This window comes from Gopherus flavomarginatus, chromosome 10 (genome assembly GCF_025201925.1).
Source record: "Gopherus flavomarginatus isolate rGopFla2 chromosome 10, rGopFla2.mat.asm, whole genome shotgun sequence".
In the NCBI taxonomy this organism is placed as follows: Eukaryota; Metazoa; Chordata; order Testudines; family Testudinidae; genus Gopherus; species Gopherus flavomarginatus.
Window position 1 is genome coordinate 71,190,406 of NC_066626.1, and position 22,726 is coordinate 71,213,131.

The window sequence follows — 22,726 nt, forward strand, 5'->3', positions numbered from 1 at the left end:
TTGATTGTATTTGGCACTGCACCAAGATACACTAAATCTGCAACCGAGAGGGTAGGAATGATTGTTGTGCTTTTTTGTTCTGTTTTTTTAATATCTTAAAAACCCTCCTAGGGTCTGATCTAAAGGTCATTGAAATCAGTGGTAAGATACCCTTATGGATTTTGATCAGTTCCCTTCAGAGCCTTTCATCTGAGGATCATCATCTATGTACAGAGTGGTTTTCATTCATTTCACCTTATGTTTTGCACACAGCAGTATGTTATGTCCATGTGGAAACAATTGCTTCTGAAGTATTTTGTTCACATAAAGTAGTCCCATGGGCCACTCAAAATATTTGAATACTATAAAATACATGAGTAATCGTTGGAGGGTCTGTGGGGACAGAGGGCTGGGGGGCTCTTGCTGGTGATTAGGCCACTCACCTGGAATGTAGGAGACTCAAGTTCAAGTCCTGCTCAAATGAATATTTATTTACACAAAGTGGAACCGTTTCAAGAAGAGAGAGCAAGACTCAACCCAGAATATTATATAGCCTGGTGATTAGGGCATTTGTATGGGAAGGGGGAGACCCAAGTTGAAATATTTGCTCCAGAGGAGGGATTTGAAACCGGGTCTCCCACATCTCAGGGTGTAAGGGTGCAACCACCACCTGAGTTTCATGTCCCCAAAATGATTTTTTTTCAACTTTCTGTTAACAGAGAATTCCCCCCAAAATTCATTTTCAGTTTGACCTGAACCATTTTTCCCCCCTACTTTTTCAGAACTACCAATGAACCAAAAACATCAGTTATTCACCCAGCTCTACTTTTTGGATATATACTGGTGTATGTTAGAGAAGAATTGGATCCATTTTTTTAAACATTGTTTTTCTGATATAATTTTTGATTACGCAAACTTTCTGCCCATTGTGAGGTTGATATTTAGGGTCAGATTTTGCACTTGTATATAGCTGTGTTGGCAAATAGACTAATATCTTCAGGACTGGGGCTTTGCTCATACGGTCAGTTTAACAACTAACACACGTGCTATAAAAATAGCCTCGTGTGTTATTGGCCTATGTTGATGCTCAATACGCTTTCCAGCTGATTAGGGGCCTAATTGGTTGATCAACTTTGCTAATTACTTGTGTTTAACTGTTGGGTAAAGGTGGATTTTAGGCTGGATCTTTCAGAAGTGCTCCAGGGAGTTGGAAATCAGTGAGAGATGTGGGTGTATGTTGAGAAGATCATCTGGAGAAAAGAGAGATTCAAAAAAGAAGACTAGGAAAGAGGATTATGGGAAGGAAAAAGTAGATGAACAACATAAAACAGAGAATTTGGTCCAATCAAGAAAATGAAATGAGGAATAACAAATGAGGAATAACAAATACAGAAGTAGCACCTAACTGAATATTGTATGCTGATTCCCACAAAGCAGTCTAGTTATGGATGGCACAATATTGTAGTGTGTTTTCCTTACAATTTGTCAAGTATTTTCTTTATACTTTGTAGAAAAATTGTAGAATACAGCAATTCCAACAATTCTGTTAACCAGATTCTCCATTCATTTACAATTGAGTAAATCTGGTGAAATTCCATTGTAATCCTGGGTGTTGCTCTGGAATTCCAAATGTGAGACAGAGTAGAATTTAGACCTGTATGTATTTCATTAATGTGAAGCAAATTTAAAAAAAAAATTCTTTCGCTATTCAGACAAGGTATATGACTTTAAAATTATGCTAGTGATGACTGCTTTCTTTTTTTCTTTTCTTTTTTTCTGTAGACCATCTTGTCTTGCACTTCGGGCCTGACACAGAACTTGGCACCTTGCAAGATTGGGCCCTTAGGTTACAACAAAAAGTCTGCTTTTGCAAACCTGCTCAGCAGAACTCTCATTTTAGACAGGACAGAGCAGTGGAGAATACAACATTATGAATACTGGTGTGATGAGTGAATGGACTAGACCTCATGGGCCAAATTCATGCAGGTGTAACTCCACTTTCTTCAGTAGAGTTGCACTAGGGATGTATTTGGCCTATTAGTTTTTTTTCTGCCCCCAACTCCTTTGATGTAGAAGACATTCATTTTAATAATAGATCTTAATCTTTGTCCAAACAGTGGACCCTTCCAAAAAGTCCACAGGTTCTCTACTGAAAACTTAGTATCTTGTCTGTTTTTGTATCCTTCTCAGGAAAGAAAAGTTAGTGTCAAAGAACCAGTTTTCTGCAAGAAAACCACTTCACCAAAAGATAGCAGGATTAAAACTTGCTCTTCAGTGTGTTGTGACAGAATACCCTATCCCGCTAATTTACGCAGGATGAGCACAACCTTAGTCCAATAATAGTCCCATTGACTACTCAGGGATTAAGGACCTTCTCTCTGAGTAAGGGTGGTAGAATCTGGCCCTTAAGTATAATCTGTTTTCTTGGACAAGCCTTTGAGTTTTTTTATTGCAGCCTCAAGTTTAGTTGCTTACTCACAACTTGGAAAATCATCCAGTTTCATGTAAAAGCTAAACTCCCACTCATTAGATACCAGTTGTGGCTAATCTTATTAGTGTGGAATAATAGTGGTCAAAACCTGCAAGATATATAGCCAGATCGAACACCTTCACATTTCCTACTTGATCTATTAAGGGTTCCTCCATCCTTGTTAAGAAGCTCTACATCTCTGCGTTGCTTTTGGAATGTTCCTTCATGGATTTGGAACTAGTTACATTGCTAGGAACTGGACACAGGCAGGTTTCCCCTTGTAAAATTGGTGCAGTAGTTGTTTCATTCATAAAGTGGATACTTAATTATGTGTGTTAAAGAATTGCTTATATTGAACGTATAGATCCATATTTTGCTCTTATTTGAATTAGTGCATATTCTGAGTAAGTGCATTGCAATCACAGGATTTACTCCAGGATTTATTCTGGTATAAATGAGGGCTGAAGTTGCAGTGTAGTTAATCTTATACCATCATTAAAGCAGAAATATCTTTATTCTTCTTTATATGTAAGTCTGAGATATTGCAGCATGAGAAGTCGCATGGTTTTCTTTTATAATATTTTCACATATGTATATACAAACATAAGAACAGCCAAACCAGAACGTATCAATCATCTGTGCTGTCTGGTATCTTTTATAATTGCCAAAATCAAGGGAGATTTTGGTTTAACTCCCTTCACCTAACATATGCAGGCAATGAACCTAACTGGTAGCTTGAGGGACATTTCTTCCGAACCACAACTGCTGAGTTCTGAAGCATTGTAGCTTGTAAGCATGAGGACTTACGGCCTTTTCAATGTTTATCCTAGATAGTGTGATTGCATGTGCTGCCTCCTTCCTATCTCTCTCAAGACTCATTTCTTCAGTCCATTCTTCCAGCATTAGCCACTGACCCTTGCTTTCATATTTCACTCTATAATCCTTTTAATTTAGCTTGCACGCCAACAAATAATTCTGAATAGACCTATACAAACATAGGCAGAGTTTAACTTCTGTATTTGGGGGAGTAGAGGTCTTAGTAAGTATAGCTCTGACTTTTGAATTTACCTATTATCAGTGGTACTTAAATTACAGTTTATTTGAGATCACAAATATGGCTTATGTTATTTAATCACCCTTTGTTTTTGTTTTAATGTAGTTATTTACATGTTTACCAGATACCACTAAACAGAACTGAGCATTTTCATGTAACTATGAGTCACAGCTCCCTAGTTTTAGAGCTATAGAATCATTGTCTTAATATAGAAATAGACAGGCCTCTATGCATTCGGTTTATATTCTGACAACAGTAATTTCCAGTGCTGTAGAAACAGTGTGAGCAGCTGGGCCAGACGCCTAATGGCCCAAGTATATTGTGGGTTTGTGAAGGCTCCCAAATATTTAGGCTATTATTGAAGTATTTAAATGAATGTTTGTTTTAATAAGATATTATATATAATAATAAGGATAGGACTTTCAACAGTACTGTACCTTAGAACTGGGTGGGAAACAATTTTCCTATCCCAAATCAGCCCCGCTCCTACCTCTTTTCCCTCCCCACCTCTTCTCCCTCCCCTCAAAAAAAAAAGTAAACCAAAAATCTGGAAAAAAAATAATTTCAGATTGGATCAATTGAAATGCTTAATTTTGATCTTTTCAAAAATCTGTTTAGATTTTGACCCTTTTTTTCTTTTCTTTTACTATAACTTTCATTTAGAGACCCAAAAAACCTTTTCATTTGGAAAATGTCGAAACAGGATAGTTCAACGGTTTTGAGACAAGCTTGTGAGTTTATACAGAGCTCTTCTTTAGGTCTGGGAAAGTATCTTCCACAGACCTGAAGAAGACAAGCTCTGTGTAGCTCAAAAGCTTGTCTGTCACCAACAGAAGCTGATCCAGTAAAAGATATTACCTCACCCACCTTGCCTCAGTGAAAAGATTGTTCTTTGTGCATACCTAGCGGGCCTTTCCCATGAGGCAAAAGATAGGATCAGCAACAAGCCTGTGGACTGGGACGCGGTAAAGCTGGGCTCAATTCCCAGCTACCCCAAGCTTCCTGGGTGACCTTGGATGTGTCAGTCAACCACCCTCAATTCCACATCTCTGAGGTGGGTGTAATAATATGTACTTTATCTATCTTGTTTGTTTAGATTGTCCTTTTGAGCAAGGACTTTGATTTGGTGAGGCTTTGTACAGTGCCCCACAGACTAGGGCTCCAATCTCAGTGAGCCTCTAAATGCTACTGTAGTACAAATATAAATAATAATGAGACACAGAATAAAATCTGAGGTGCTTCTCACACACATATACCATGAATGACCAGGAGTAAGTTGAACTACGATGTTCAACTCTGACTTAAAAGTTATTTGATCCTTTTGTGATCCAGGATTGTTGGTTGTGTATTGTATAAAACCGTCATGCTGCGTGGTGTGGTGTGCTACTTGAGACAGGAAGCATGTAACAGAAAATTCAATGTTCGATCACTGCCTTTTACCTGCAACTCTTGCTGGAATGTCACTTTGATATGATTCTTTTTTCTTTTTCTCCCCAAACTCCAGCTATGCTTCAGCTGGTTGCGTGCATGCTCCGCCTATACGTTTGTCTTTCTTTCATTGCATGTTGGTTCCTCCCAAACTTTAGAGCCCAGGTAATGCAGTTCTTACTGCAAGAAGAAACATAATGTTCACAGAGGTGATCAGACTGCTACTGGGGAAAAAAAAACAACCTCACTTTGGTTTGCTACATGTATATAAATTTAGATTAAACTCTACCCAGAATTCACAAGAGGAGAAAACCAGTGAAACACCCTTAGTGGGGAGGCACTTGCACTTAGGGTGAGGGTTGCCCATTATTAATACCTCCTTTTCCCTAATCTGAGAGGCAGTGATTTTGGGGGGAGGGTCTTCTTCATGTGGCCATAGTGGTCATTGTACTTCCCCGATGGTCACATGCCTGGGGAAGTTTCATGGACCTTTGGAGCCCCCCCCACCAAGGAATTTGCCTGGCTGCACCCCAAGTGGCACTTGGAGATGTGGGGGAGCAGGAGCACCCAGCTGGAGGAGGGAGCCTGTGGAGTCTGAGCTGTCCTCTCCTCCCACCATGCACTGAGGGGACTGGGCTGCGGCTGGCAGATCCAGTGCACATCACTGCTGTGTGTGTGTGAGAGAGAATGACTCTGACGCTGGCAGGCTCTGGAGCACCGCAATAAAAGCTCCCACAGCTGCCTTCTTCCATCCCCTTTTCTCTGCAAACCATGTCCCCTTCCCCGGCAAAATGACCACGGTGGCTGCAGCCTCAGTGTAGAAAGGGTGCTCCTTGACCAGCATGAGCCTCCTACTGCCCACGCTGGGCCAGGAATACAGTTTGGGGGCAATGCTCCTGCATGCCTCCCCAATCTCTGCCTATGTATAAAGACTCTCTGGAATTAACAGTGCAGGTATCAATCTTACACATCTCTTAGTCAGGGCTGGTGCAAGGAAGTTTCACGCCCTAGGTGAAACTTTCAGCTTGCACCACTCCTCCCCCCAGCTAACCCTGCCCCCCCGCAGCAGCTAACCCCGCCCAGGGAGACAAACACCTCCCGTGGCAGCTAACCTCGCCTAGGGAGCCCACCCCAGCTCACCTTGGCTCCGCCTCCTCTGCTGAGCATGCTGGCGCTGCTCTGATTCTCCTCTCCTCCCAGGCTTGTGGCGCCGATTGGAGGAGACTTAAAGCAGGGGCTCAGTGCTCAGTGGAGGAGTAAGAGTGGAGGTGATCTGGGGCGGGGGGCGGTTCCCCTGTGCCGCCCCCCCCATTACTGTGGGCGGCCCTCCCTGCTCGTCCCAGCTCACCTCCACTCCACCTCCTCGCCTGAGCGTGCTTTTAGGAGCCCCCATCCACTAGGCGCCCTAGGTGGCTGCCTAGTTTGCCTAAATGGTTTTACTGGCCCTGCTCTTAGTTTGTTTTTGACAACTTTAGATGTTTAGTTCTCTAGGGCAGGGGCTTTTCCCTTTGTACAGCACCTTGCATAACAACTGTGCTCTATAAAATGTAGTTCTCTAGGATGGGATTTTCAGAAACACTGAAACGATTTAGGAGCACAAAGCCTATTAAAAGACAGTGACAGTTGTGTTCCAACTCCCTTAAGTGCTTTTGAAAATACCATTCTTAATCCTTTTATTTAGAAGGAGGTTAGGGATTTTTAGGGAGTGGTACAGTGGATAGTGGAGGGATACTATGGATGGGATTGTTCTGCTTCATTCTTAGCAGAGGTCCCAAACAAATGTGAAGTCCCCTTGAGTTCTGGGAGAATCTACTTCAAGGGCCAGTTAACTTTTGTGAACATGAATGGGGGGCAGGGGAGGGGTCCTATTCTTTTTGGTTTGCTTTGGTTAAAAATAGTCCACAGTGCTTGTTTGTTCCTTGCTCTGTCTAATCAACAGTCATCTAATATCAGCATGCTAATAATATAGCATGAATTTAATGATTTACTTTGTATTGATGATTTCAATACAATTAAAAATTGAGGTTGCAGAGATAATTTTCTCCAAATTATTTCTTGTAAATTCCTGGGACAGTTGGTTGACAAACACATAGGTACTGGTCAATGACACAGCTTCCCCATTAATCATTATAGGGAGCAAACCTGTCAAACTTGTTTTAGGTTTTTGCTTTTGCAGGATACATTTACTTAACAAAAACTTCTAGAAGCTTTTTCCAGCAAATAGTTGTAAAGTTTTGGAATCCTGATTGTCCCTAGCATCATCCCTCTCCCCCTACACCAGTAGTTCTCAAACTTTTGTACTAGTGACCCCTTTCACATAGCAAGCCTCTGAGGGCGACCCCCTCCTTATAAATAAAAAACACTTTATGTATTTAACACTATTATAAATGCGGGTGGCAAAGAGGGGTTTGTGGTGGAGGCTGACAGCTTGTGACCCCCGATATAATAACCTTGGGACCCCTTGAGGGGTCCCAACCCTCAGTTTGAGAATCCTTCCCTTACTCTCACCCCCACCTCCCCAGGTTTCAGAGCATGACCCAATGAATGTCAATCTCTCCTTGCTTCACAATGCTGGGACGCTGTCTCATCTGGGGATGAGAGTGGACAAGGAGTAGGAGCTTTATGGATATGTTTGGGTAGTAGGGTAAAAACGACTATGGCTACAGACCCCCTATCTGTATTTGTATTAGAGCAAGGTTTAAATTCTGTTCTTGCTAAAGGTAATGGGTATCAACATGTTTTCCCTAAAGAGTGTATACTGGGTTGCAAATAGTCTTGGCAAATTATACTCTAGATTCTTCCTCTTTTCCACCCCCATCTTAAAGCTATCGCAAAACTGTTTATAGTACAGTTAATTCCTGTCTGCACTGGACAGGAAAACCATATTAAGTGGAGACAGGCATCGTCCAAATCTCTCTTCTGTCTGGATTATTTTTTACCTATCATCATTGTGAGTAACTCTTAATGTGGGGTAGCTGAAAGTGTCTAGAGAGAAATATATTTTCTTTTTTTCCTCACCAGGCTTAGTTAGTGCATTGAACAGCATTTTGTATAGCGTCCATGTTAAATAAAAGAGGAAAACGTAATTCTAAAACCACAAAAATTGGCAAGGGTAGACGCAGAGCCTGCAGTGACACTTTTGTTTTAAATTGACCAGCTTTCATGCTGATGTCCTTGTAACACTTGGCCACTTAGACATGCAACGGAACAGGGTCTTGTGCTGCACCTTCCCATGGGGAGCTTTGGAAGGCTCCCTAATGTGTTGGGGAAGCATTCAACCTGAGAGGGTGCATACTGCTCCCCATAGCATGCCTGACATGGGAGAAATGAAGCTGTAATGTTGGCCCTTCCCCACTTCCTCCAGGGTTGTGGGAAATCCCTGGGTGGTTTGTTTTTTTCCGTAGCACCTTTTGAGATGGCATGCCCTCTGCATCTGAACAATGCAGCTCTAAATTTGCACAGTTCCTGCCTATTTAAGTTAAACCTTTACTGCCTAGTTATGTATTTATATCTGTTATAACTGATATCAGAAATGGAGATAGCATGTATTAATGGATGGGGCACTGAACTGGGACTTACAAGACCTGAGTTCTGTTCATGACTCTGCCACTGATCTGCAGTGTGACCTTAGTCATTTTCCCCTTCCTGTCCTTTGTCCATCTTGTCTGTCTATTTCGTAAGTGTTTTGGGGCAGGGGCTGTGTTTTCCTGTGGCGGCATACAGTGTTCAAAATAATGGGGCCTTGATATTTGTTGGAACATCCAGGTGGTGCTGTGATACATCAGCAGTGTGATGTACATAGACGTTCCACGATGATCTGTCTCTGATGGGATGATTATCCATAATGGGACTCTTAAAAATGCCATTTCAATTGCAATCTGGTGTAGTTACCCTCTCTAGCATTGATCTTGCTTTTCCTCATGCATGTAGAAAGCCTTTACTTTTCCAGTTGGAAATTGGAGGTTTGGAATGTTTGCAAAATAAGTATCCCTTGGGTATCTGCAATGTGTTTCTTTGGAGGGAGATTTGCAGATATTTCTTAAGATCTTGAAAGCATGGTATGAAAAATCAGATTTTCAATAGTCACATCTGTAACTTATGTCTATTGGAAATAGAACTCTCTTTATGTCACATGTATTTGTTCAACATTGGCTCTGCTTTTACAGCCTATTGATTGTCAGTGTATTCTGCGCCAGGAAAACCAAGGAATCATATTGTTAAAAACAACTTTAAGTGCATTATTACAGTTAAAGCACAGCTGAGAAGGGTGTGCTTGTGGCCTTGGACTTGGGAGATTTGCGTGAAGTTCAAGGCTCTCACTGATTTACTGTGTGATCTTAGGCAACTCGCTTAAACTTTTAGAGCCTCAGTTTCCCATCTGTAAGATGGAAATAATACTTGTCACTTAAGGCTGAAGACCCTTTGGGGGCAGAGATTGTCTATTACTATGTGTGCATATGACACAACCAAGTCCTGATCTTAGTGGCCCCTAGTTGCTACTGTTATATAAATAATAGTAACAAGTCAACATTTTACTTCTTGTTTTTCTTTCTTTTCAAAGCTCTAACCATGGGGGATGTGAAACTGGTATCATCGACTAGTATTTCCAAAACCTCTATGACGCTGGAGCACTCATCTCTCAGCCTCTCTGTCCCAACAGAAGCACCAGCATTCATTCTTCCTCCTAGGAATATCCGGGTGCTGCTGGGAGGCACAGCCAGATTTGAGGGGAAGGTAAGATATACATAGTGGGGCGGTAGGGGGGCTTTTCATTTCACTGCTCTCTCCTGAAGTTTGGGTTGAAAAACGTAAGAATCTGGTTAAATATCTCGTTGACCCTCATTCTGACATGAAGTCACCCCTTGTCAAGAGATAGCTAGTATCAGAGATCTAACCCATGTCAGTGGAGGATAAAACATTGTTGCTATCTTACTATGACCTAAGTGTAAACTTTGGGCAATCCCATCTTCCAGGCGTCTTAGCCCAGCATGAATCATCATCTCTGCCCCCATAATTGTCTCTGATTACAGCCCAAGGCAGAAAACATGCTCTCCCATTGCTGGCACAATTCCTTCTCTCCCAAAACTGCTTCTGCACAAAACCTTACTTTTAACTCAAAACTAACACAGCAAGTCTTCCCAAGAGTCAAAAGCTGCTCATGTTCTCTAAGACAAAGAACTTGAAAACCTACGTGTAACGATGCCACTTGTCATAACTAGTATTAGTCTGAAAGCAAGGCAATATTTTCAAAATAAAGCCTAATTAATATATAATTTGTTTATCCCAAAAGGACAGAGATCTGGAGAGATAAAAGAGGGGAGAAAAGCCTACAAGATTTGTACAAAAAAACCATTTTCCTTTGGACTTTCTATATTGTCTCTACTTGAATCTGTATTATCTTCTTACTCCGTCACGATAATCTCTCTTTCTCTCTCTCATATCCCAGTTATCTCCTTTTCTTTTCTCACTTCTGGAGCTGTCACCCTTTTCTCTCCCCTCTTCTACCCTGCCTGTTTGGTTGCGTGCTGACAGCTGTATAGTGAAATTAACTAGAATCCTAATCTTTGAAGTGTACATGTTTGCTAGTGCAAGGAGTAGAGTATAGCGGAGAAGCAGGAGGTATCAACCTACTGTTAACAAAAACAGTAGTTGGAAGGTTTTAAATAATTCATTGCTATTAAAATTTAACTTTAAGTAGGGGGCCAGTAGGGGCTGCCTAATATTTATCTTATTTGTTGTTTAAATGAGAGCTGATTGGAAAAAAAAATTTCCTGAAGAAAACTTTTTGACAAAAACAAAAAAAGTTGTTTTTGGAAAACGTTGACTTTTTGCTGCAAAACTGAAAACCAGAAATTAGTTTTTGGATTTTTGTTTAATCAAAAATGTATTTTCTGTCAAAAAACAGTTTACATGGACATTTTTCAGTCAGCCCCAGTGTACATCTTGATTCAAAACTAACAAAAAACCATTTGATCCCTCTGACCTGTGAGGAGCTGACCTATGCAAAGGCTTGTTCCTCTTCTTATTGCTTCTTTTGTACTCCTGCTCCTTTTCCTTCCTATTGTGTTGGCATCTTGTTTCAGACACAAACTCTGTGGATCCAGGAGTTTCTTTACTCTTGAGTTTGAACAGCATCAAGCACGATGGGCAGGGCCAGCTCTGGGCAACAGCTCTCCAAGCATGTGCTTGGGTCGGCACTTTCCAAGGGGCAGCACTCAGTCTCCCTTTTTTTTTTTTTTTGCTTGGGGCGCAAAAACCCTTGGGGGGAACATAGGAACCTCTTTCCCCCCCCAGCTCACTTCTGCTCCACTGCCGCCTGCTCCCCTGAGCACATTTCCGCTCCGCTTCTCCCCCCTCCCTCGTAGGCTTGTCGTGCAAATCAGCTGTTTTGCGGCAAGCCTGGGAGGGAGGGGGAAAAAGCAGAGCAGCGGTGGTGCACTCAGGGGAGCAAGAGGTGAGCTGCGGCAGTGGGGGGGCCTGGGGAGTGCTGCAGGAAGTAACCCTGGGGGGGGGCAGAGGAACCGCTCCCCCCCAGCGCACCTCCACCTCCTCCCCCAAGCATGCCGCTGATCCACCTCTGGAGGGAGGGAGGAATAGAAGGGGAAATGTGGCGCGCCTGGGGGAGGAGGTGGGTCGGAGATTTGGGGAAGGGATTGGAATGGGGCAGAGTTGGGGTGGGACCAACGGGGCACAGGAAAATTTTTTTGCTTGGGCCGGCAAAAACTTGGAGCCAGCCCTGACAATGGGGTCCCAGTCCTGACTGGGTCTTTTATGCAGGACTGTGATTAAAAACTAACAATACACTGAAATCATGGTTGGAGCCCAATATTTGGCAAATTTTACTTCCTTTTGTATTTTAAGTCTTCATTTGGCAATTGACAATTTGTGTTTATTTTCCCCTACAAGCCTTGATGATTACAGATAATTCTGTTTGACTGCAGTGATGCATACATTGGAGATCAGTGACTGTTTTTATTTGCAGGTTGCGGTCCTCATTTTTTTTTATTTTAATAAAAAAGCTGATATATCTGTATTTTAGGCCAAAAGGACCTCATTACTACCCACAATGCACCACTGCATTTCAGGATTAAATGCCAACAGAGTCAAATCTAAAAGATTCCTTTTCTTATATCTTGAATAAAACATTCCAATCAATAACAATAAGGACTTGCATCCTTAATGAGGGACAGTGGTGGGCAACCTGTGACCCATCAGGGTAATCTGATTGCAGGTGGCGAGACATTTTGCTGATGTTGACTGTCTGTAGGCATGGCCCCCCGCGGCTCGCAGAGGCCATTGGTTTGCCGTTTCTGGCCAATGGGAGCTGCAGGAAGCAGTGGGACACCAGAGGTTGAGATATGAAGTTGCATACTTTTTTTTGATCTATGTATAATAGTCCAGGAGTGTGAAATAATAGACAACATGTTCTCTTTATTAACTTGTGCAAAGAAGCTGGGCTCCATTTAATTTTTAGTCAATTAAATCATTGCTTTAAGTCAACATGTTCCTGTCTGCCTGATCCATTGTTTATAACCTAATGTGGTCAGTGACCTTTACATTTGATTCAATTTTATTATGGTTTATAAACCAATCGGGTCATATTGGTGTCTTGCTTGTGGTTCTAGTCCAATGCTGTTGGAGCACTGCACACTGCTGCTTAATAGCCATAGTCTTTGAGATAGCAATCTGCATACTTCATACCATATGTGTACATCTTTAGTTGGTTAGTGCAATGTTGCTCTTTCTGTTACTCTGACATTCCAAGGGCTCAGAAGGACAGTATTTGCTACTGGACAGTCAAACTGCTGAACATGCTTCAGATTTTCTACCCTCGGAAAAATAGGCTATAGCTGTTATGATGAATCATTACTGACACTGTGCTTCATCACACAATATAAATATTAAACTAGACATACATTTAAAGAAAATCTCCTGTCTAGCCATCTTTAATTTTTTTTTGAGAGTTCTTCTGCAATGGAATTTATCTTATCAGAAAAGAACTAACATTTTGAGACTCCAAAACAGATATCAGTTTCATATTGTGATTATCTTAAATTCTCTTAATGGGTATATATGAGAGATCCCAAGAATCAAACCCATTGTTTTTCTTTTCCACATGTTTTCAAGTATGACAGTATGTTAAGTAAGTTACACAAAATGAAAGTTAAAAATAAAAGTCTAAAAGTTGAAAAAAGAAAGTAGCTCATAAGTCTAGGAAACATGAAGTTAGAAAGGAACAGATGTTGTCCTCAAAAGAAAGTTGGGTTGTTTTTTTGGGGTATTTTCCCTCTGAATTTTTGTGAAAACTGTGGAAAATTCACATGTATCTGAATATTCATCTCAGTTTTCCGCATGGGAAATGCATGCATTAGGTGGTATATGAATAGTACTTTTCTCTAGAACTTTTCTCTGGGCTATATAACACTCACTCACTCACTCACTCACTCACTCTGTTGGCATATTTTTAAAATGGCCTAAGCCAAAATGTTGCAAGGATCTGATTTTATGTATAAGCATATTTATTCTGTTAATCATTTTACCAAAGGAAGTAGGAAATCCATTACCACTTCACATTGTTAAATCAAGATCACAGTTTTTTCTAAAAGATATGCTGTAGTTCAGCTAAGTATTGTTGGGTTTGATAGTGTTCACTTGCGTAGCAGTGACAAATAATTCTCTTCACTGTAGAAATTACTAGGTGGATTGCTGTGGCCTGTGTTACACAGGAGATTTGATAAGGTTACCATAGAAGTCCCTTCTGGGCTTAAAATTGATATAAGAATCTATAAACTGCCAATCAGTGGTATCTAGGTGTTGCTGACTAAAATGGGTAAATTCAGGGTCCAAACAGGAACCCATACCAGTTGCTTTCAGAACGTAGCAACCCCTTCCACTACATGACCTGAAGCAAATGACCCTACATTTCACTTTATGCAGCTGTGCAGGCTATTTTCATTACAAAACTGAGAGCTGAACATTTTAGTAGGCTAGCGATGTTGACACAACACCCAGAAGTAAATTATCTTTTGCCCTATTCCTAGTTGAGAACATTCCTTTATATTGGGGGAAAAAACGAACTGAGATATTCCATTGTAATGGTTCAGAACACTGTAGTGTAACAGTATAGTAATAGTGTAATATATCCCTAGTCTAGAGTCTTCCATCAACAGAATTCAGCTCTAGAGAAATATAATGAATTAACTCATGCTGCACTCCCAGGAGATGTGTATCACTATTGGAGCTGCTCAGAAAAATTTCGATTAAACATTTTTCTTCAAAATTTGGCAATTTGTCAAAATTGAACCATTTCAGAGAGAACCCCTTGGAACCCAGGCCTGAATTCCTGCCAACTCACCTGACTTGCTCCTGGGCAGCCCATGTGAGGGACTGCTAGAAAACACAGGACTTTCCTGGGCTTTACAGCTCCAGGGCAGTTTACCAGGCAGACTGCCCCAGTTTTTTTTAGGAGAATTTCAATTTTTTTTATTATGAATAATTGGAACAAAAGCAATTTTGAAATATCCAAATTCCCTAAGAAATGGAATTGCCTTTCTCCACCCAGCTGAAATTGGAAGAGTAAGTATGTCTTCACCTGAGTTTAATGGTGTTTTCAACCCTGCGTAGCTGGCCTGTCCTGGGGTATAGGCTAAATCTCGGGTGCTGCTTTCACTTGGGCTGGTAACCCAACCTCTTTGCAGTGAGGACATAGGCAAAATCACTCAAGGGCCCATAGTTCACTAATGCCTTCTTACAGTTCCCACTGAGAGCTTGAAGGACAGACAGGTTCTCCCAGAATTCACTGGGAAAGAACCACAGAGCAGCTCAACTTAATGCATCACAAAGAACCAGGGGATATGGCCCCCAGAAGTCCTAGTAACACAGATGCGGGAGCGCAGCACCAGTGAGACACAGTAACATGAGCAGGGCTTTCTTGAGTGACTACTCATGCCCCAACTAGGTAAACCCCAGGTCCTGATAACCTTAGTTAACTCAACAGTGAAGACATATTCTAAGGCACAGAGAGGTTAAGTTACTTGACAAAGCTCATACACCAACTTAACGGCAAAGCCAAGAATAGAACCCATGAATCTTGACTAGTCTATAACCACTAAACCACATTCTCTTGATCTTTCCCTCCCTATTTTAAGCTGCAGGGTTTTGGACCATTAGGGTAGAGAACTGCAGGTTTTGTTTTTTTTTAAACCAGGGTAACCCACAACAGACACACTCAGTTGATGACTCTATGATTTACAAAGCTTACTGCCCACTCATAATTTTGCTCAATTTGAATAACATGGAGTACACCAAAAATTTCTGATGAATATTTCTCCCTCTTTACTGAAAGAAATTTCAGGTGTCATATAATATGAAATGAAGCAATTAATTTCTCAATGAAATTGAAGAACTGTCAGTTTACAACCAAGAAAAAAGAAACACCGCTGTATTCAGGGTAATATTAAACTCTGCATTTCACTACTGTGGACAGTTAACTGAACAATGCTTGGCTGTACTATATTTTTTTAAAAGGTAATATCAACGATCATTAATTTTTATGATCCTCAATAATACTTGTACCATAGCTCTGCATGGGAGGTATAGCCAAATGTGCTACAGAGCACGAACTGATTGCACTGGGGGTCAGGAAGGATTTTTTCCCTTGGACAAAGCATTGCCCAGATGGGGTTTGGTGGTTTATTTTAATCCAAGGCAGTTGCCAGATGAATGTTAAATCCAACCTATATTGGTAATGTTTTTTAGGACCTCTCTCTATCCAACCAATGCTGGGTCCCTAGGGCAGGATTTAGAGGCAGGTGACCCAGGCAACCACCTGGGTTGCCAGGCTTGTGGGGTAATGTGCTTGGGGTGCTATCTTTGTTGTTGGTGACAAGGGAAAAGAGATTGTTTGTTTGAAGTGAAATGTTTCAAGTATTCTGTACGTGGATTCATTTTTCACTAACCTCCTGGAATGTTCTGGACCTTTGTAAAATCTCGTGGAACCTTCCAGACTTTCTGAGAACTAAGTTTTCCTTTAATCTCCTAGAATGTTGTTGTCAGCCATGCCCTCACAGGTATATAAGGGGTGGAGCATTGCCAGTCAGTCAGTGAGATATAAGAATGAAGTGAAGTGAGAGCTCTGGCTGCAGCATTGTGAACCTTGTTTTATTGTGTAATTGTACTGTGTTTTAAGACTTGAATAGTATAAGTAGCGACTAATAAGACATTTTAATGAGATGCCAGAGAGATCTAGCAAACCCCTGTCTATGCAACAATACACAGGTGCTAACTTTCTTATGTGTTGGGGTGTTCTCAACTCCTGACTCTGTCCCAGGTCCAAGACCCTGCTTCTGCTCTGCCTCTTCCTGACCTGACCCAACCCACCCCTTCTCCCAAGCTCCTGCCCCCATGTCATCCTGCCCTGATCTGCCCCCTCCCCCTGCGTGCTGTGCCCTTGCTCCTCTCCCCTTCCGCCTGCAGCCTTCTGCACACCGCCAAACAGATAATTGCAGGAGATGTGGGGAGGGAGGGGAAAGCACTGATTGGCGGTGACCACCAGTGGGTGGGAGGCGCTGGGTGCGGGGGATGAGGGGAGCTGATGGGGTTTGTGGTGGGTGCTCAGCACACAGCTGCAGTGCTCCAACAGCATTGGACTAGAACTACAAGCAAGACACCAGTATGACCCCATTGTTTGCTATTGTATCACTTGAAAATGCTATTAGCCAGTGTTTGAATCTCTCTGACACTGTGCTTCGGTTTGTAAGAGCAAAGATGAGAAAAGCGGCCTTTCGAACTAAAGAAATAGGGTTAACATTCTAAGGCTGTCACTTACTGTAACACCATTTAATACTAGAACACCCAGTGTTGGTGCACAGTTCCATTTCTTGATGTTAGTACATTTCAGTTGTTGTTAAAATTAAAAAGTTTCTATAAGCTTAGAGGAAACAATTTTTATTTCCTTATATATGGCATGAATAAATAGAGATTTACAGATTCTAGGGTGCAAATTTATCATCTTAAACAACAGGGATAAATCATGCATGCAAATGATGCATCAAAGTGGTGAATTGGGCTGCAAATGCAATAAAAGTAAGATATTCAGAAGTTTAACAAAGGGAGGGAGGAGGGGCGCCGCAGATGCTCCTCACCTGGGGTGCCATTTGGTCTAGGGCTGGCCCTGGCAGTCCCAAGTGTGCTTTTGTGCTGAATCAGCATTTCTGGAAGCAGCACTGAGTCCAGAGTGATTGAGCAGAGGCTGTCAAATGAGCAAGGCAAGCAAGAGCCTCTCCTAACCTCTTCTCTCCTACCCTGTCTCCCTCAGCCTGCGCCGCTTCTAGCAGCTCCCATTGGCCTGGAGCAGCGAACTGCGGTCGCTGGGAGCTGCGATCGGCTGGACATGTGGACAGGGCAGGTAAACAAACTGGCCTGGCCCACCAGGGGCTTTCGCTACACAAGTGGTGACCCCAGTTTGAGAAACACTGAGAGAGTTTCCTTCTGCTATGAGCCACACTTGATATGCAGTGTCCATCCATACTTTTAGCACAAGCCAAAATGGCTGCATTTGCCGGGTCTTGAACTCCTATTTTTTTTAATGTGCTTCCAGTTATTTCAGATGCTGCTGTTTCCATCTCAACAATTTAAAATCATGTGGAAAACTAGACAATAAAAATTCAAGGAGACTTAATCAGCATTATCTACTCCTACTTCACAAAATTATTTCTGATCCTGGAAAGCTGGTTAAAGAAGACTTTTTGTACTTTCTGTTGCTGTTGACTGACTTATCACCGTAAATCATGACTGCTCATTTCTGCAGCCCTTGCCTGGAAGTTAAACAGCAATTTATTGATTTATAGTTTGAATGGTCCAAAAAGGAAAAGATGACAAAAATATACATCTTATTGTGTGAAGGGAGCTAGTGTGAGGTTGCTAGTTATGATACTGGTCTTTAGCAAGGCTCTTTATGTTCCAATATTTGGTTCTATTTCAAGCTCCTGCTGGATTTTGACCGTTATCCTTTTTTCATATATATGTAGAATGTTTATGATCACAAGACGTCCTTACTCATTATCATTTTGTTCAGTCCATGCTCACTTTGGCACCAGAGACACTCCAAAACTGACAGTTTCTGCTCTTGACATGTTATTTGAGCATAGATGTAGCATGAATTTTGAAAACCTGCTGTGAGAAACCGAGCATCTTACTTTTTGACTTGGGACATCTGGACACCGTAGTATGTAATATGCATACATTAAATATGTGAATAATACAGAACTCAGCCCTTCAACAAAGGAAGCCAGGTTGCCTTTCCACCATTATGTTAATTCTGTGAGAGACAACAGCTTTCTAGATAATTGGGGTGGATGGTTCTGCTGCTGCTGTGTGTGTGTGTTCTTAAGTGAGGCTGCTAGACCCACTGGCTAAAGTTCACTAGCTCAGCTTCAGTACTTCCTGTTTCCCTCTATGAACAGATTCCTGTGTTAAGGTGTTGAAGCCCATAAAGTAAAAACACTGATGTAACATTTATTGCAGAAATCCTCTGTGACTCAATATAATTGTTGGCTTTGCTGGATGAGTTACAATCTGCTATACGTAATCTACCTTCCTCATTATTTGAGAGTGTCATGCAATGTGAGATGCAGACCACTGTTGCTGAAGGAGAGGAGGAGATGGTGTAGGAGATGGGGGCGGGAGGGAAAAGACCCTTTTCTTTGCCTCCCGTTTTTAACTAATTTAAAGCTCTTCTCTCACAGTAGTATGTGTGAGAGGCTGTATGTGATGAAACAAAGACAAACAAAACTGGGCCCATAGTTGGAGGGACCAGCATCAAAACAGTTGGGCAAATCAGCAGCAGTACAAGGGGACAAGCTAGTGGGAAAGAAGACAAGAATAGTCAAAGGTGGGTGGACCTGACTGGAAAGGCTCCTACTCTGATCCAGAGAGAAACTGTCAGACACCCTTCTCAAGGTGTGTGTTTCATAAATGGGGCACCTGAATGGAGAAGCCCCTTCTCCGCACATAGACTGGGAGGAACCTTGGGATGGAAAACAGTGAAAGCTCAGCTGCCCTCTATTTCCATGGAGAGGCTTGTAGAGAAGAGCTATGCTGCTTAGAATGTGCATTGTGAAAGCAGTGTTTATAGTGTTGCAAAAAACGAAGCATGGGACCATTTCAGAGAGGGAAAGAGAAGTGAAAATCTGTTTATTTAAGGGAAGAAAAATACTACAGATGTGCCAGACACCTGAAATTCAACTATTTTGAGCTATATAATCTATGGTGAGACATGAGTCTACAGCTGTATTTCACTGGATCAGCTATTGCATATGGAAACCTGCTGTGCTGTATACCTAGGTTCCCTGTACCCCAGAGGATACTCCAGGAGATGCCTGCTTCTATTTACTTGGGAAAGCTGCTTTCTCACAGTTTGATTTAAGAGTGGAGTTTGATTAAAACATGAAAATTGGTAAGACCTTATACGCTGCTTGGCTTGTGAAGGTGTATCAAATGGATTATTTAGGAGCTCCAAGCAATGTGAATCTATCAGATCTATTTCCAGCAGATGCAAAGCATCACTTATTCTGGTACTTTGACCCTAGACTGGGTGTGAATGTACTGGCATGAAAAGAGACATGAAGCCAGTGGAGAATCTTGATGGAGGTATGTCTGTCTGTAGTACTTATGTCCCTCCTTATTGTAATATATGAGCATCTCATTGTCTTTATCCTCACAACACCTGTAGGGAAATATCTTATTTTTCTTTTTTTAAAGTAAAAATAGGAAAATTCACCATCTGCGTGAGAGAGAGAGCGTCTAGAAATGTTCCATTTTAAAAATGCATCGGTTTCTAGTCTTTGCAGTGGGGAAGATAGTCTTCATTCTCTGTAAGTCAGTGCACTTCTGTGAACCTGCAGTCAGACCGAACAAAACAGTCTTTGTCTTTTGGAAATATTTTGATGCTCAAGAGGAATGAGGAAACCTTAATCTAGTGTGAATTCCAACTAATGTCATCTTTGCATGTCTCGATCACCTGTGCAGACTTCTGTGAGACCTAGACAGAAGGAGGTGAGGTGAGGATGGACTAGTATCTTTCTACCAGTATTTCCTTTGGCTTCTTTGCTTTTGTTTGAGGGTTTTAAAAATTCTATGTGCCTTTTTATAACACTTTCCATTTCATGGCAATTTAGATTGAGAAATAATTGGAGCTGAACTATTAGAATACTAGTAAAAGGTCACGTCATATGCTAAAACTTAATGTACATATACCTTTCATCTGAATATCAGAGTAGTTTACAAACATTAAGCCTAATTAAAACAGGTCACGTAGCTACTCCATGATAAAGAGGGGAACAGATGCAGAACTCCTTTTATCCAGTCCTGTGCTATTACAGTTGGACCAAGCTAATCCCTGCCACTAAAAAGGAAATTTTCCTCTAGGTTTGCAGCACGGTCTTAAATTTGACCAAAAACCTCAGTCACAAGACATCAGCAATCTTTCTGTGTTGGTAACACACCAGCAAACATATAATTTGGTGCACTTATTTGTTATTTGTATTAATTCACATCTACGAGCCTTAACTGAGATAAGGGCCCCATTGTGCTATGCACTTTTATAAACACATAATTAGAGAGTCCCTCCCTGTTTTACAATCTAAATAGACAAGACAGACAAACTGTGGAAGGGGAAATAAGCACAGAGAGGAATAGTGACTCACTCAAGATCACACAACAGGTCAATGGATGAATTCAGATCTGGTTTTTATTCCTGGTTCAGCCAATGTCCTATCTGCGAGCTCATGCTGTCCTCCGTTTGCTAGAGTTTTATTAACTTTCAAAGTAAGCTCTATTTTCTCTCTCTCTCTTTTTGTATTGCCCCAGCACCTAGGAGTCCGAGTCCTAGTCCAGGACCAGGACTGTATTGTGCTATACAAACAACGAATAAAAAGATGGTTCCTGCCCCAGAGAACTTACAGTCTAAGTATAAGATAAGAGATCATGGGGGTTACAGATGGATGGGGGTGTATAAAGAAACAGTGACACAATACTGGTCAGCCTGATGGACAGTGGTCTTTGTAAGCTAACAGCCTAACTGTTATCAAGTTTTTGTAGACATGACAGCAATGGAATAATCTGTCAGTCTAAGCTTCTATACCTTCCCATCATCATAGCATTTGAATACTTCCTTAATTTCTGACTCATTTACATAGTATTTCCCTGGTCCTCAAACAAGAAGCTCCACTAATTAAATTATATTTCTATAACGTATCCAGAGATCAAACTTTCTTTAGATCAGGAAAAACTGAACTTTTGTTGAGACTTATTATATAAGAGTTCAATATAGTGAACCCAAGTTCTTGTCTTTTTAGAATTCTGTTGTTTAATCACAAAAGAATATCTTAGCAGTTTATACAAGAAGGCAAATATAAATTTCTCAAGAAGTGTGTGTACATTCAAACAGAACAAACTAGAAGAAGAAAGATCTTAAAAGAAGAGAGCAAAGGACTGTGATGAATGTCTTTGATTTTTATTTATTTTATGGTCGATTTAAAGTGCCCAGTTGCGTTTGGGTCCCATTTTGCAAGGAACTGTATGCACACATTGTAAGAGGCAGTCCCTGCTCCAGTGATCTTGCAGTCTAAATAGACAGGACAGACTAAGGGAGAGTGAAGGGTATTCTCATTACCCCCACTTGACAGATGAGGAACTGAGGTACAGAAAGATTAAATGTCTTGCCAAAGGTCACATAGGAAGTATGTGGCTGAGCTGGGAACTGATCGATCTTCTATCAGAGGGGTAGCAATGTTAGTCTGGATCTGTAAAAAGCGACAGAGTCCTGTGGCACCTTATAGACTAACAGATGTATTGGAGCGTAAGCTTTTGTTGGTGAATACCCACTTCGTCAGACGCTTGTAGTGGAAATTTCCAGAGGCAGGTATAAATATGCAGACAAGAATCAGTCTAGAGATAACGAGGTTAGCTCAATCAGGGAGGATGAGGCCTTCCTTTAGCAGCTGAGGTATGAACACGAAGGGAGGAGAAACTGCTTTTGTAGTTGGCTAGCCATTCAGTCTTTGTTTAATCCTGAGCTGACGGTGTCAAATTTGCAAATGAACTGAAGTTCAGCAGTTTCTCTTTGAAGTATGGTCCTGAAATTTTTTTGCTGCAGGATGGCTACCTTTAAATCTGCTATTGTGTGTCCAGGGAGATTGAAGTTTTCTCCTACAGGTTTTTATATATTGCCATTCCTAATATCTGACTTGTGTCCATTTATCCTTTTACATAGGGATTGTCCAGTTTGGCCGATGTACATAGCAGAGGGATATTCCTGGCACATGATGGCATATATTACATTGGTGGACGTGCAGGTGAATGAACCAGTGATGATGTAGCTGATCAGGTTAGGTCCTGTGATGGTGTTGCTGGTATAAATATGTGGGCAGAGTTGGCATCGAGGTTTATTGCATGGATTGGTTCCTGAGTTAGAGTTACTATGGTGCGAAGTGTGGTTGCTGGTGAGAATATGCTTAAGGTTGGTGGGTTGTCTGTGGGCGAGGACTGGCCTGCCTCCCAAGGCCTGTGAAAGCAAGGGATCATCGTCGAGGATGGGTTGTAGATCACTGATGATGTGTTGGAGAGGTTTTAGCTCAGGACTGTAGGTGATGGCCAGTGGAGTCCTGTTGGTTTCTTTCTTGGGCTTGTCTTGCAGCGGGAGGCTTCTGGGTACACGTCTGGCTCTATCTTCTGGCTCCCAATCCACTATCTTAATCATAAACCCATCATTCCACTCAATTAGATTTCTGCTACTC

General features: G+C 41.6%; 1 protein-coding gene across 1 annotated transcript in view; it reads left to right on the top strand.

Moving 5' to 3' along the window:
* MYLK (myosin light chain kinase) overlaps positions 1-22,726 on the top strand; it is a 344,254-nt gene that overhangs the window by 94,481 nt on the left and 227,047 nt on the right. Inside the window, exon 2 of the mRNA XM_050916915.1 lies at positions 9,493-9,665. Within this exon, the coding sequence (XP_050772872.1) occupies positions 9,501-9,665 (165 nt within the window). The 5' untranslated portion in view covers positions 9,493-9,500. The remainder of the gene's footprint in view (positions 1-9,492; positions 9,666-22,726) is intronic.